This window comes from Danio rerio, chromosome 20 (assembly GCF_049306965.1).
Source record: "Danio rerio strain Tuebingen ecotype United States chromosome 20, GRCz12tu, whole genome shotgun sequence".
NCBI lineage: Eukaryota > Metazoa > Chordata > Actinopteri > Cypriniformes > Danionidae > Danio > Danio rerio.
In genome coordinates, this window is record NC_133195.1 from 47,222,501 (window position 1) to 47,239,037 (window position 16,537).

A 16,537-nucleotide genomic window follows, 5' to 3' on the forward strand; every position below is an offset into this window, starting at 1 on the left:
AAAAAAAAAAAAAATAATAGACAAACTCCACGTATTAATTGCATTTCTGTTTAGTTCGATTATGACTTTAGTACAGTGGCCGAGAAGTGCAAAACAACATTACAAAGTGTGAAACACTTTTACAAAGCTCAAGACAAATTAATATTTTGGAAAATTTTGTGCCTGTCATAAACAATTACTTAGGAAAAACAATTTTACATTACCAAGATGCAAAACAGTTTTACCAGTCCAGAAACAAATTTACAAAGCCCCCCCAAAAAAATGTCTTAACAGAAAGGGAGTGTACCATGCACCAGAAGTAGGGGTGTCAAAATTAATTGTTTCTTCGGTGCACCGCGATGCAGACGCGGACAATTCTGTATCGGTTCAGTAATAATCATAACCGGTTATTATGTACTGACGTCATTTATCTCCTATGCACTCTGTCGCGAGGGAGGTGAGCGCGAGTATTTACAACACTCAGCCAACTCAGGGCCGGCCCGTGGCATACAGTAGGCACCATAGGCAAATGCTAAGGGCGCTGTATATCCAGAGGGGCGCCAGAAATGAGCGCAGTTCAGTTGGTTTTGTTTTCGATATTCTTGACACACATTCAGTGTTAGACGGCAATAACTCAAAAACCTCTTACCCTAAAAAGATCTAAAGTGTGTTTCCTACAAAAAGACAAAGCTGGTTATGTTTCACAGCTGTCTTTTTTTTTTCGCTCTACATTACGAGCACTGCTCTGTTTAAGCCCTCGCAATATGTGTTTAGCCGGGAGAGCTCGCGCTGAGATTAGCTCTCAGTAAGGGACCGTCGGAAAAATGCTTCTTTTTTTCGTTTTTCTGCTCCGCTCAGCGCGAGCTCTCCCTGTTGCGAGGGCTTAAGTGTGTGTGTGTGTGTGTGTGTGTGTTTGTTTATTTGTTTGGTACTGTCTATGTTTGTGTGTGTTTGAATGAGAGACAGTGTGGTGCTGTGTGTTTATAGACAGCTTGTTATAGCCTCCCCCCTAAAATATACCACTGTAGAAAGCATCGTCAATGCACCGTGATGCACCTAGATATCGAATTGAACAGAATCGAAGTCATGATAATCGTAGCCGAACCGAACCGTGAGACCAGTATAGGTTCACACCTCTAACCAGAAGTGACACGGGATGTACCACACACCAGAAAATAGCAGCTTGTGTGTGACTTTGTAGACAGAGGTTAACACGAGTCTAAAGCTATAAAAAAAAATTGTGGTTTGACCAACTGCATTAAACATCATTATGTCATTTAGAGTTATTTTGAGAAAATATCTGAGTGAGAGTTTGTAGAAGCATGTAAACGCAGGCACATGGAAACAAGTTAACAACCAAAGCACAACATATGTTGACTGATAAAGACATCAAAACCGACCTCAACTCGTAGTCCTGAATAGCTTAGTAAGGGTGTACAGTTGCCTTGAACCGGGCCAAAGCACCCTCGTCTCCCCTCCCGTCTCCCCCGACGGCCACTAACATCGCATTTGGGCCTGAGCACGCTTAAGTCATCGATGATGCGCTGTTCAGTAAGAAGCGCTCTCGCTCTGCACAGTGGAGATTTCTTTATATCGTTCTATCGATTTAGTCGTTTGATATGCAGTAACACGCAGTCAAATATTTTGCCGAACAGATCAGCCACTTTTCATGTTCATAAACAATCATAAAGTCCTCGTGCTGCAGGTATTAGGAGGTTTGCTGAAGGTGCAGCTGTCGTGCAGTGAGGGGTTTGCGTCGACAGTTTGCGTTTATTAAACAGTAAGAATTATTATTAACACACATGAAACAATCCCTAAACAGTCACGTCTCGTCTTCAGTTTCAGGCTCAGGCATACACTTACACTACAAGCGTACCCCACCTGAGCCCAAGTGAACAGCGCTCTGGCACACCTCTTCCAACCAGCCCAGGGCTGGCCAAGTAAACCGTGCCTGAGCCCGATTCAGAGAACTCACACTTCTCAAACGACTAGGAAGACGGGCCTGGGCACGGTTCTGATAGCATAGTGCGAGTACGCCACTGATGACATGTAAATTATAATTATTTCTTTACGTTAATTTTGGTTATATACTGTTCTGCCACACAAATATTAAAGTCAATCATTTTTACTATGACACTGACACCAAGTAATAAGGATCTTTATTTGGTATGGGCATGCTTTGTTGCTGTGAAGAAGTGACAAATCTGCCAATCTGCAAATGGGAATAGATTACATCTGGAAAGGGTCGCCAGTTAACTAGGACACCAGTTAAACCACAACACCGGCTTCGTTCAGTTTACTTTAAAGATTTTAAGCAGATGTTTACACCTTGTAGACTTGACATCATGTCCACGATTACAGCATACAAGTGGCCCTCATTAAAATATTCAACACATTGATGCAGTACTGTATGTCTGGTGTTTCCGTCTGGTCCGCATCCTCCAAACACTGACCACACGTAAAGCTGCTCATGTGTTTGCCACAAAACGGGTAAAACATCCTTTGTTCGCAGTCCATGTTTGTCACCATGAACTTTATTTACGTTATGTACTCCACAACACTAATTTACTGCACTCACCACCAACGACAACAACACTTTTTACCGCGTCACTTCCGGTGTGTGATACTTTCCTTTTCCAGAAAGAATCTGTCTTTGTAAATTTGTTTCGGGACTGGTAAAAGTGTTTTGCATCTTAATTTTTTTCTAAAATGTAAATTTGTTTCGGGACTGGTAAATTAGTTTTTTTTCTATGTAATTGTTTATGATAGGTAAAAATGTTTTCCAAAACTAAATTTGTCTTGAGCTTCGTAAAATTGTTTCACACTTTGTAATGTTGTTTTGCACTTCCTGGCCACCATACTTTAGTCATAAAGGTCTTCAAAAATCTCTGTTTACATGGTAGACTCTTAATTAGAGTATTGTACTATTATAAATGTACTCACTGACAATATATAGAAAAAGTGTAAATAAATAAAAAATGATCAATTATCAGTCACATCATTTCTCTTATACATTCATATTTTACTTTAAAGGCAGTTTGGTCTGGTCTAGTTCACATTTTGAATGGGACAGTGGAAACACTCTTACCTTGTTTTGGAAATATTGCTATTTTTAACTGTGTAGCGGAAATACCCTTAAGCCGAGATCACACTAGAGTTTGAGTAGGGCTTAAAATCAAGATCTCAATTTTTCTCACGATTCCATACATGTTAATTTAGGAGTAACCTATTATTATTGTTATTCTTTAACATATGATAAAACAACAATATTATCAAGCCGATGTGTAGATTACTGTTGGTTCAAATGTAACATTTTGTATAGACGTGGATTGGTGGACTTTAACAGGCTGTTGAAGTGATGACATCAGAATACAACTATTCATTATTCTAAAGTTAAATTATTATGTTTGAGATATATGCTTACTAGGGATATAACAATATTGTAAATACCGTCATACCGCAATATTGATTTTTTTCAATATTACCGTAGGCGCATGACTCAATAAATCTATATTTCTGAGAAAAGTTTGCTTAGGCGAATGAAGCGAACGGGAGGTAGCGGGAACTACAATTCCCATCAGCCTAGGCGTGGCCATCATCCTTTGCAGTCTGTTGTCACTACAGATCCAGTAATGCGGAAATGGAGTGTGCTGCTAGTAGCGGGGAAGAAAAAGAGCTGGAACCTAAAGCGGGTTTTAAATCGGATGTGTGGAAGAATTTCGGTTTGTTTCTAAAAAGATACAAAAAAGGAGAAAAGATGACAGACAAAGAAAAAAACTGTGTGCAGGCACTGCCAGACTGTGGTGAAATACAAGTCGGGGAATACGACTAAAAACAGTCATGGGGACTGCAGAACACAGCACACTTGTTAGATTGATGCAGACATTGACTTGTACCGCAAAGAGACCTCTATCTCACTCATGGCTTGTCCTCTCAAGTGGTGGAAAGACAATGCACAATGTTACCCACTGCTGTCAACCTCGGCTAAATCATTTCTCTCTGTCCCAGAAACCTCAGTCCCAAATGAGAGGGGTTTTTTTCTGTTGCAGGGGACAAGCCCAGAGATCCCAGCTTTTACCAGATTATAGTTATATGATAATTTTCCTTAAAAACCCATCTCTATTCAAGTGAGTGAGTAATTAAATGTTGAATGTGATGAGTTTTCAACAATACTAAATTGAAACTTTTTTTATATATGGTTTAATGTTTTTTTGTTATTAAAATTAAAAAATTTAAGTTCCTGTTTCGAAACTTACAGATAGATGGCTAATTTGTATGTCATTGATATGTTCAGTGCTAAGGTAAATAAACACTTTAGCCACTTTTTTCAAGTTTTTTCATTAGTTTTGTTTTTCCTGTAAATTATTCAATAAATACCCTACCGTGCCATTCATACCGATGTATTATCGTACCGTGAAATTCTGATACCGTTACATCCCTAATGCTTACTATTTGTTATTAAAAACATTATTAGAACAAGTTATTTCGCTGCTAAAATGAGACATTTGTCAGATTCGCTCTTGCATTATGTTAAACAATATAAAGGCTAGAGTAGCTATCATGACACTAATAAACATTAATTTTCATGCACAACACTTTGTGTTCGCTATGAAAGAGAAAACATCAAATGCTTGTCGTAATCATAACTCTAAAATGCGATATGATCATTTAAATGATGTGCGCGCCAGTTTCACTTTCACTGCTGAGTACGGCTCAAGTCACTTTGAGAAAAAAAACATTCATGCAAATCATACTTCTCGTGCTACTCCCAAACGATTGCTCTGTGCAACAAACTGAACAAGTTAGTTTACAACTTTATTACCTATTATTTAAGGATTATGCAAGTTCTGTTCACTATTATTGGCATGCATGCGTGCATACTCTCAGTAGTAAACAGTGCGTCAGCTCATCGGGGATTTTCTGGCCATGAATATATCGTTACAATAAGCAATGCAATGCCCCTACTTAAACAAGATGATTAGTAGGAGTGTGACGAGACACGAGATTGAGTTCACAAGAACAAGACGTGATTTTTATACTATTTTTGGATATCCTCAATGATGAAATGTATGAACGGAAGATAGTATTTCATTAAAAAAACAAAAACAAATGTGGAAGTCAAAGTATTACTGTAGTCAACACGCGACATGAGAGAGTAGATCTGATGACTAAAGACAATAAAACTTATTAAACAGTGACCGTGTCTACACAACAGACAATAAATAGATGATTCAGTTTTTTTATGACAATCACTACAGAAGAAATATGCATCATGGTGTCACTCAGTAGCACAAAAGATATTATATTGTATCAGTGTAATGGAAACTGTTGCACTGTTTTTGAAAATATTAAAAGTTAATATTTACTCCCCAATCTTATGAATCGATCGCAAGTGTTCATTCGATTTTACACACAGAGATGCAGGTGCACACCCGGGAGTGCTACAACACGTGAGAAGATAAATAACGCATGGTTCGTGCTGCACTCCCAACACAGCAGCTAAAATATATACTGACGTGGTGCGACCTCTATTCATACATTTTATTGGCATGGCCCTCGCGAGAGATGCTCTCATGTTGCAACCATTGTACTGTATATCCAGTGTTTCGATCTGCTGTGACTGGTGTCTTATCCAACCCTATGACCTCTGACGGAAGATTTGCGGTTCTCCCGCCTATTCATAGCTGCTAAGGGAAATCATGGCGACAAGAGTGGATGAGCAAGAGAACAGATCGCAAGAAACACATTGATGTTTTAAGCATTACATTTGTTAGGTTAAATTAATAGATATAACTTTTTGTAATATACTTATCAGTGGTGTAAACAACCAATTACAAGTACTCAAACTACTGTAATTGAGTAGTTTTCTCAGGAATAGTAATTTACTAAGTAGGTTTAAAAATGTGTACTTTTACTTTTTACTTACTTTGCAAATGAGTCCATTTTTAGTGATGTATCTTTACTTTTAATGCCAATACTTTCCTTCAACCTGCAGTCACTACTTTATTTTTCTTGTCTATGTAGATTAGAATATTCAGTCCTGTGATTCCTGTCCAATCAAATCGCACATATATGTAAATCACATCATAATGAACTACCGCAAGACATGGTGATTTATAATTGCAGCAAACTGTTTAAAAGCATTATAAGTGTCCAAGAAAATGTTCAAAAGTCTTTACACGCAATGACCTAGAGTCTGTTTAGATGCATGTCACTTCTGAGAAGATTACAGATGTTTACTGCATGATGACCGAAATAGCCTTAAACACCCAGCAGGCACAAGACCTCTACATGACGTCAGATTAAAGTTGTACCGTGATGTCGTGGAGACGTTGCATTATGTTTGGAAATGAGAATCAGGTTGACGTCAGAACTATCTAAATATCAACATCTAATGAGATTACAACTTGACGTTATGATGACGTTTATCAGACGTTGGATTTTGGTTGCCATACCTGACGAATAAATGTCAGTGTTTGACGTCAATATGACGTTGGTTTAGGAGGACGACACAACCTAAAGTCAACCAAATATCAATGTCATTTGATGTTGTTATTAGACATCAAAATAACGTTGTCCTTAGACGCTGGCTAGACATGGAATTTTGGTCACCCGATATCACAACTTAAATCTAACCTAATATTTAAGTTTTATGACGTTGTGTGCCTGCTGCACAATAACTAAATGCACTACAGAATGTTACGTTTACACAAATCCACAAATTACATGTAAATGCATCAGCTTTTTATAGCGTAATACTCACAACTCGAGTACTTTTGAAAGGGCTTACTTTGAGTAATATTTACAACAGATACTTTTACTCTACTTGAACTACATTTTTAGGCAAGTAATAGTACTCTTACCCAAGCATAAATTTACAGTACTCTTTCCACTGATACTTACTGCAATAAACAGAACTTTATAGGCCTATTTTCTTGACATTTTTAAAGGATTATATGCAACATTATTTATTTATTCTCTTAGTAAAATCTCCACTTAGGTATCATACTTGGAGGGGAAAATGTGCTTTATGCATCCTAAAGCATTAAGCATTTGAATCGCTTGGTATCGTTCAATCATAAGGAATCGAACCTCTGTATCAGCTTTAAAAATCCTGATCGGAGCATCCCTAATCAAGCAGAAAGACTTTTACACTATAGAAATAACGGTTACACAGTACCTATTAGGGCAGGGATGTCAAACTCAATTCCTGGAGGGCCGCAGCCCTGCACAGTTTAGTTCCAACCCTGCTCAATCACACTTACCTGTATGTTTCAAACAAGCCTGAAGGACTCAATTAGGCTGTTTCTCAATATGCCTTCTTCAGCAGTCTTGTGTCCTCGTGTAATGTCAAATCAGCTGCTAAAGTTCACTTCCAATACTCAAGACAACAAGAACAGAGGATGCGTGAAACTTCCCGGATGTGTTTTTGATATCGAGGACGCACCAATGCAGACTTGAGCACCGAACTTGCTCTAGAAGTCCCAGAAGTCATTGCGACTGGAGGTGGGAAGCGCAGCACTTAATATGGGTTTATTATTAAAGTTCAGAGAGATAACGTATTTACCTCAGGAGTTCCCCTAAATGAAACGGTGAATATAAACATTACCATGGACATCTTAATCAAGGGAATAAACACATTAAGGGTGTTTGTTTGCTGAAATTCATATTAAAATCTGTTTTATTTATACTGTGCAACGTATATTTATAATGTTTTTTATGCAGTGTATATATTTTGAAAAGGGGGAAAACAGAAAATTGCTGTATGAATGCTGTAATGTTAAAATAATTTTCCATTTAAAACCCGTGAAGGTCACGTGACCATCAGGAAGAACGCAGCATCACATTTCTCACAGCTCTCTGTTCTCTTGGTCTCCCGAGTTCGTTCTTCCGAGGACACCGGTCCACAAGAACGCAAGTCTGTTATCTGCGTTCTTGGAATTGAAAAACAGCCTTGGTTTGATCAGAAGTGTTTAATTAGGGTTGGAACTAAACTGTGCAGGTCTGCGGCCCTCCAGCAATTGAGTTTGACATCCCTGTATTAGAGTATATATATATATATATATATATATATATATATATATATATATATATATATATATATATATATATATATATATATATATAGTAATTGTAAGTCAGAAAAATAATTTTATGTTACTTGGATATGTTATGTAAATGTATGTGTTATATTATTATTTTTCAAAGAGCAACATAGGCAAAAATTTGAATATATTACTTTATTTACTGCCTTTAGAGCAGAAATAGTTACAAAAGTAACAATATCACTCTGAAAATCTGAGAGTGTATCACTCTGTGGCATCAATGAATGTTGCATTACAAATGTTGAATTACTTAGTAACGTTTAACTTTTACACTACAGGAATCGATGCTATACTGTAGCTGTACATGAAACAGTTTAATTAAAGGGGAAATAGTATCACTAATGAACACATTGGGGTAAATTTGGTTTGATATTTGCATATTCAGACTTTCTCCTTAATAAAACAATTTCAGACAAGTATTTGCAAATTCTATGAAAATCAAATTAGCAGCCAATGGCTATCAAAGTAAACATTGTTCACAGTCAACTAAGTAGTGCTAATGTTGTTTTGAAGTCATGCTTGTACAATATTCAAACTGGCATTGTAAACAATAAAGGGTATTAGTCACTGAATGAGTATTTTCACTGAACGAATGTGCGAATATAAACCAAGTTGACCTCACTATTGAACACTACTGCTACAGTGTATCACTGATGTGTTACTTTGTAACATTATATAGGAAATATTTGTTACAGGAAGTCGCTCTAGGGTGACTTGACAGTTCTTTTGCGGAGTGAAGCTGCGCGTGAGAGTCACGCCGTAATGCGCCCTGCTGTTTATTCCTTAAAAGCTGTCACACCGCTTGCTTACTTGGCGATGTAAAAAACCACACAGGACAAACATTACATTCACAACCCTATTAACAGTTTCATTAACGCGCAAAGCTCACTCTAAAGTTTCCAAGTCCATTAGAATTCGCAAAAATAAATATTTGGATAAAAAAAACACTCCAACGAACTCTTTTCATACTCACGTTTTCTGTATCTCTCTCATTGACAGTAGGTAGTGGTGTTCTAGTTGACATTTTAATGTGTCTTTATCTCCAAAGTGGACCCGAGTCTGATCACAGCAACCTTTAGTTCGCAGGGTGGACAGCTGCCGGACACCAGCTGATGAAGACCATGGAGTGGATCGACATCCAAACCAGATTCCAGCACGAGTAACAGATCCAAGATTAATGCAATAACGTATCCAGACGCATAACGGCACACAACAGGTCACCGGCGACACAAAGCAGCAACTCTCCGCAAAAGACCTGGCAACCGACAGGTCATAACCAAACCATCGTCCTGGATTACTTTAAAAAACTTTGCGAGAAGTGCCTATTGTAAAACTCAAGCACAAACAATTCCCAGGCCCCCTCAGAAACTGCACACAGCGTTCAGACAAGGAAAAAAGGGGAGGGGGCGTCCGCTTCAAACCGGTTCTGGGTCTTAATATAGGCTTTCTGAATGCGCGGTCTCGTTCATGTGCTCCAGACGATCTGCTCTAAATCACTCCAGGTTGATTAAATTCCTCCCATCCCGAAGAGTGTGGTTTTGCCAGTCTAGATAGAGCTCCGTCCAAGATGGCTGCGTGCTGGCTGATGGTGCCAAGCCAAACCCAGCGCTGCGCAGCCGGAGGAAGTGAGGACAGAGGCGGCTGCTAGAGCTCATTGGCCGGCGCGCCGCTGTTTGTTGTTGCTGGGGTGATTACTAAGGAGAAAAATGTACCTGTCGCACAAAAAAATGCCCGGCAAAATAACTCAGCGGCAGTGCTCTATCGTCAGATCCTGTGGGAAACTCTTATCAGACTTAAATAAATGACTTGTTCAAACTACTTATTTGAAACGAGTTGAAAACACAGTTCTTGTTTTTTCTTTAGAACAAGCAGTTTTATGTTCAATCCACTTAAATATTTATAGTAATCCACTGTAAAATTATTGTGTTGGGAGTGGGACAATATTGTGTAGTATTTTTTTTTACAATGATAGTCCACCACATCACATTTCTGCCATCATCTTTCCATTCATATAGAGGTAAACTTGGTTTTATATTCGCACATTCATTCATTTAGCAGTCTCTATATTGTTTACCATGTTACTTTGAATGTTTAATCGGGATTAGCTTGCAAATATTACTTCAAAACAACATTAACACTATCTAATTCACTGTGATGTTGTACTTTTGTCATTTGCTAATAAGATTTCCCAATTTAGAATTTGCAAAGAATACTTTTCTGAAATGACATTATTAAAGAGAATGTCTGAATATCCGAATATAAAACCAACTTTATCTATATTCCATTCATTCATTTTCCTTCAGCTTACTCTCTGATTTATCAGAGGTTGTCAGTGGAATGAACTGGCAACTAATCCAGCATATGTTTTATGCAGCGGATACAAACTTGTATTAATTTTTTTCTTCTGCAGAGAATCAAACAGTTGCTAGTCCCGATGCCTTCCACAGTATTATTTTCTCGATTATAAAGAGAATATATTACAGGTTTGGATTAATTTAAGGGTGAGTATATGAACCGTTTTGAACAAATAACGGTAAATGAAAAGAAAATCTCACAGATAAATAGACAGACAGACAGACAGACAGAGAGATAGATAGATTTTCTATAAATTATGCTTTTATAAACAATATGAGTTTAAAAATAAGAATAGTTTATTTACATTTAAATTATTGATTATTATTTTTATTTTTTAAAAATTACAGTTTATTGAATTCTTTAGTCTATCTAATAAATAAAAATGCTATCTATCTATCTATCTATCTATCTATCTATCTATCTATCTATCTATCTATCTATCTATCTATCTATCTATCTATCTATCTATCTATCTATCTATCTATCTATCCATCCATCCATCCATCCATCCATCCATCCATCCATCTATCTATCTACCTACCTACTACCTACCCACCCATCTATCTATCTCTGTCTGTTTCTTTTATACCAGGTTGACAGAGCTTACACTACCTAAAGTCTTGTTGTCGATATCAGTTGTAAGAGTAACAAATAATAACTTGACTTCTAGTTGACCAAATTTTTCAGCAGGATAGCGCTCCTTCTCATACTTCAGCCTCCAAATCAAAGCTCCTGAAAGCAAAGAAGGTCGAAGTGATCCAGGATTGGCCAGCCCAGTCACCAGACACGATGGCAAGATGAAGGAGGAGGCATTAAAGATAAATCCAAAGAATCTTGATGAACTCAGGGAGTCCTGCAAGAACGCTTTTTTTGCCATTCCAGATGACTTTATTAATAAGTGATTTGAGTGATTGCAGAGATGTATGGATGCAGTCCTCCAAGCTGATGGGAGTCATACACAATATGAATTCTTTTTCCACTGCACCACGACTTTATATTCTATACTGTACATTATTTCTGTTAATTGCCAATACTTTAGTCTTAGCAAAGTCAGACCTTCCTGTCCTAATTAAATCTTTAAAAATTATTCTCCAATCCACAGATAAACTTATAGGTCAAATTTCTCATCAAAGCAGAAAATGATCACACTCTTACCTTACAGAATAATTTACTTGCACTACACCATCTGTTTTTAATTTTCATACAATCATTGTATGCAACCTGCAGCTTATCTAGACTCTCTCTCTTTTTAAAAAGTATACCACAGAGGAGCTGTATATAAAGAACTGCAATAAGTTCTAAACAGGTTTACCTTAACCTGCTTCAAACACAAATAAAAATTCCTCATCAGCTTATTTGCTTGAGCATATAACTTTCGACGTTCCCTGTACATACTGTATTATTATCATCACTCATATCTTCAGTATTGACCTGCCCTAAATATGTAACAGTTTTACTAACATTTAAAACTTGCCCTGACAAATATAAAAGGTTAAAGAAGCATTTTAGTGGGGAAAAACATCTCACGCTGCATGACAGATGGTGCATGCACACAAACAAACACATGACAGAGCCACAAAGGCTATTTTGCTGTGTTTTGTGTTTCTGACAGAGAGAGGATGAAGCCGCACCTCTAGCTGAGCACTTCCTGCGTGGCCTCTCCTCTCTTCAATTACACAGAAACAAACTCATACAAAAGAGAAACACATTTGCACAGTAAAATTCATATTGATTTCATTAAGGTTACAGAAGAATGCACAGCAAAATGTTACAGAGATTGTTCACCTAAACATGAAAATTCTTACAAACTTAAAAAAATGGTAGACTTTTTTTTTATGGTCCCTGCTGCACATTTTGTTGACTAAAATTTAATTGCAACTACATGCCAGTTACTTCTCATTTGAGTATTAGTAGTCTAACAGCTTAACATCTGCTGATACTGCTCCTTCAACAGACATTTAACTGACTATAAGAAACTTTGTAAGTACATGTCAACTTACACCAACCCTAACCCAACAGTCTACTTATAATTTATTGAGAATTAGTTGGCATGCAGATGCAATGTATCTTAAAATTCAACAAAATGCTTTAAAGGGACCTTCAAAATAAAGTGATACCATAAAAAGATATTCTGACAACCCAGTGGCCATTGACTTACATAGTATTTTTTCTCTACTATGGATGTCAATGACTACTGGTCTTCAACTATCTTTAAAAATATCTATAATAGAAAAAGAAACATAAAGGTTTCCAACCACTGACGGTGAGTAAACAGAGACTAAATTGACATTTTCTACTGTACTTCCTTCACGTGATTCCAAATAAACAGCCTCTGTTTAAACTTGATATGTGTGTGTGTGTGTGTGAATAGAATGATGATATGCAAAATTTACTGTAAAAAAGAACGCTAATAAAGGACATTTTGATTACTAATTATGAGTTCAGATTTGTTTTTTCAGAGATGGACTGATTAAAAATGATTTCTAAACATTTAATGTGCTTTTTAAAGATGCTCAAAGAATGCAAAACCAAGTATTACATTGTATCTAATTAGATTTTTAGTTTAAAGGTTTCAAAAGGATGCATAGCAAAGGTTACAGAGTTTGTTCTTCCAAACATGAAAATTCTTAGAAACTTGAAAAAAGATATTTTGACTGATGTTGGAAAACAGTAGCCATCGACTTACATAGTATATTTCTCCTATTATGGATATCGGTGATTACTGGTTTCCAAAAATTCTTTGAAAATATCTAATACAAAAAGAAACATAAAGGTTTGCATTGCAACCACTGAGGGTGAGTAAATAGACTAAATTTAGATTTTCAGCTGAACTGTCTCTTTAAGGGAGGGGTGTCCAAAGAAAAATTATTTCCAAACATTCAATATGAAAAATGCTTTTAATGATTCTCAAACAATGCAAAAGCAAATGCATTATGCATTACATTGTCTCTAATTATTATTATTTTTAATAAAAATGTATAATCTTGGGATATCTTCCCAGCATGTTTAAATGCAGTAAACATAACCTTAACCTGGTGGTTTGAGGCCTTTTTTTGTGCTGGGTTATTTTCTAGACCAGAGATACCCAAACTAGGGTCCACGGGCCAAAGCTGCCCCATGGTCACCTTTGAATTGGTTTAGAGATTATCATTTTAAATTAAATGTAACCTTTTATTTGTTTATTTTATTGTTAAGCTACAAAAAAGCTATCTGAAATTAAATTATTCAATTTAAATGGTGTAAATAAATCAGATTTAGTTTAAAATGTACATACAGTGCATAGAGGACAATGCAGAGACTTTAGTAAATGAATCAAAAGGCAGATTCTGCCTGACTAATGTATTCAGCATCAAACTGTGTTATAAATGTTATTGCTTATGTTTTTATTGCAAAAAAAAAAGTTATCCTGCATTAGTTAATACGATTCAAGGTATTTTTTTTCTATTTGTTTGTTTTTATCATGAAAAGAATTAGGAAATTACCCATGGCAACTTTAATGTAATAGTTTGGTATATTTATCTTCGGCCCACGACAATCAATGATATTTGGTTTTTGGCCCTTCATACGAAAAAGTTTGGGAACCCCTGTCCTTTTATTGATCGTTCACTGACACCTAGTGGTCATAACAGATCATTGTCTTTTTTTGTTGTATCCTAATCCTACACAGAGGTAATAATTATGTATAATTTCAATTTAAGAAGGTCTTGAAGAATATTATTATATGATTATCGTATTAATTGTCATTATCACAGCAGCAAGGGCTTGGAAAAGGTTGAAATATTGATTGTGAAATTGTTCTTAAATTATTTATAGCCCTCATGTTCGTAAACAATTTTCAGTAATGCTCCATTTAGATGCTCTGCATTAGTCAGTTAAAATAAACTGCCGATTTAAAAAACAAACTTAGAGTGATAATAATTTATTAAAACCAAAAGACGTAACTATTTGCATCTTGTAGCAAATATATCTTTCAATGCATTACCTTACATTTAATAAGACATTATTGTGAAGTATTACTTATTTTATCTTTGAATTCTTTTGCAATTGAATTCATTTGAGAATTTGTTTACTTTTTTAATAGCCTAAATTAACTATTTTTAGCAGCTAATCAAATTGGTGATTAAAGCTTTAGGAATAATTGCAACAAGAAAATTGATCAACATGATTCTTTAAAGTTCTGAGTAATGCTTTTATCATTTAGTCAGTAAATAAAATGGTTTAGCCAGAATTAAAAGCAGACTGTTTTTGTCATGCACAAAAACACAGAGAATAAACACATCTGTGTTTAAACATAAACTTCTTCTCTGGACTTTGTTCGCAAATGACTCATAAGGAGCAGCGACTCACTGTTATGATATTCTGCTGACACATTTGCTCTTGATCCATGGTTAAGGTGAAAATGTAAAGCGAAGTCTTATAAAATGAAAAGTAATATGATGTTGCCAACAATATTTAAGATACAGAAATTATTTTTGGCTTATAACAGTGAACATATTTCCTTAACGTACATTACATTTCCTTAACTATCACAATTGACATGCCATTTGTTATCTTTGCAGTTTGTAGGAAATGAGTTCAAAACCAGTGGTGTGATCAAATAAAAAATGGATAGAAGCACACATATTATACAAATGAATCACTTTTATTATTTTTAAAAAATTAAATAGCTATTTACTACACAAAATAACAACAAAGCAACCGTTTTAATATTTAATTTGTCTTTAACACTACATGTGATGGAAAAATTCATTTTTCTTACTCAAACATAAAAGTTCTCTTTCTTACTAGAAACATCACATATTGCCTTCCTAAGAAAAGATACAAAAGGTACAAAAACAAGAAGGTGATCATCTGCTTTTAAACATATGCATTCAATAAGTGTAAACCCTGGAAGAAATACCTTGATTCTTAGAGGAGGAATGCTCTAAAGAGAGCTGGTTGTGATCTGTGACGAAGTGGACCTTTAAGCAGGGGAAAGAAGATAAATCCATGGTGTCTGTTTAGCCTGTGTGTCACACTCTGCAGCAACCGGTGTTCCTGTATGACTGATGGACCTATTTTTGCAAAGAATAAAATATTTTTGGATATTAACCTTGTAAGACTTTGTCTCTTGATCAGTAAGAGTCTCTTTATTTGAAATTCCCACAACAATAAAATAAACACACAAAAATAAATACACGCACGCACACACACACACACACACACACACACACACACACACACACACACACACACACACACACACACACACACACACACACACAAAGCACAACAAACTTGAAGTTGAATTTAAAACAATTATATCTTAAAAATAATAATTCAACTATTATATGTAATTCAACTACATTCAACTGTTATAATGTAATTCAATTATATTCAAATAAAATTCTACTATTATACAGTTGAAGTCAGAATTATTAGACCCCGTTTATTTTCCCCCCCAATTTCTGTTTAATGTAGCAGATTTTTTCAACACTTTTTAAAACATAATAGTTTTAACTAATTTCTAATAACTGATCTTTTACTTGTGCCATGATGACAGTAAATAATATGTGACTAGATATTTTTCAAGACACTTCTATACAACTTAAAGTGACGTTTAAAGGCTTAACTAGGTTAATCAGGTTAACTAGGCAGGTCCGGGTAATTAGGCAAGTTATTGTATAACGATGGTTTGTTCTGTAGACTACTGAAAAAATGTAGCTTAAAGGGGCTAATAATTTTGTCCTTAAAATGGTGCGTAAAAATTAAAAACTGCTTTTATTCTAGCTGAAATAAAACAAATAAGACTTTCTCCAAAAGAAAAATATTATTCGACATACTGTGAAAATGTCCTTGCTCTGTTAAACATCATTTGGGAAATATTTTAAAAAGAAAATAAAATTCAAACAGAAAAAAAATTCTAAATTTAATTCTGACTTCAACTGTGTGTATATATTGCATACTTATGTGCGTATATTTGTTAATATTTCGGTCAAATTTTACTAAAAGGTTCCATTAGTTAATGTATTTACTTACATGAACAAAAAATGAACACTCCTTTTACATATTTTTGGCAATCATTGTTCAACATTTAATACATTATTAAAATCTTTTAG

General features: G+C 35.5%; 1 protein-coding gene across 6 annotated transcripts in view; it reads right to left on the reverse strand.

Moving 5' to 3' along the window:
- mark3b (MAP/microtubule affinity-regulating kinase 3b) overlaps nucleotides 1-9,688 on the reverse strand; it is a 132,517-nt gene extending 122,829 nt beyond the window's left edge. For 5 of the 6 annotated variants that reach the window (XR_012395690.1, XR_012395688.1, XM_068215560.2 and 2 more), the window contains exon 1: nucleotides 9,058-9,688. Coding sequence is in view for 4 of the 6 variants with exons in the window: in XM_068215560.2 (XP_068071661.1) it covers nucleotides 9,058-9,108 (51 nt within the window). In the remaining 2 variants the exon portion in view is untranslated. 6 annotated transcript variants of the gene reach the window in all.
- Nucleotides 9,689-16,537: the final 6,849 nt, after the last annotated feature.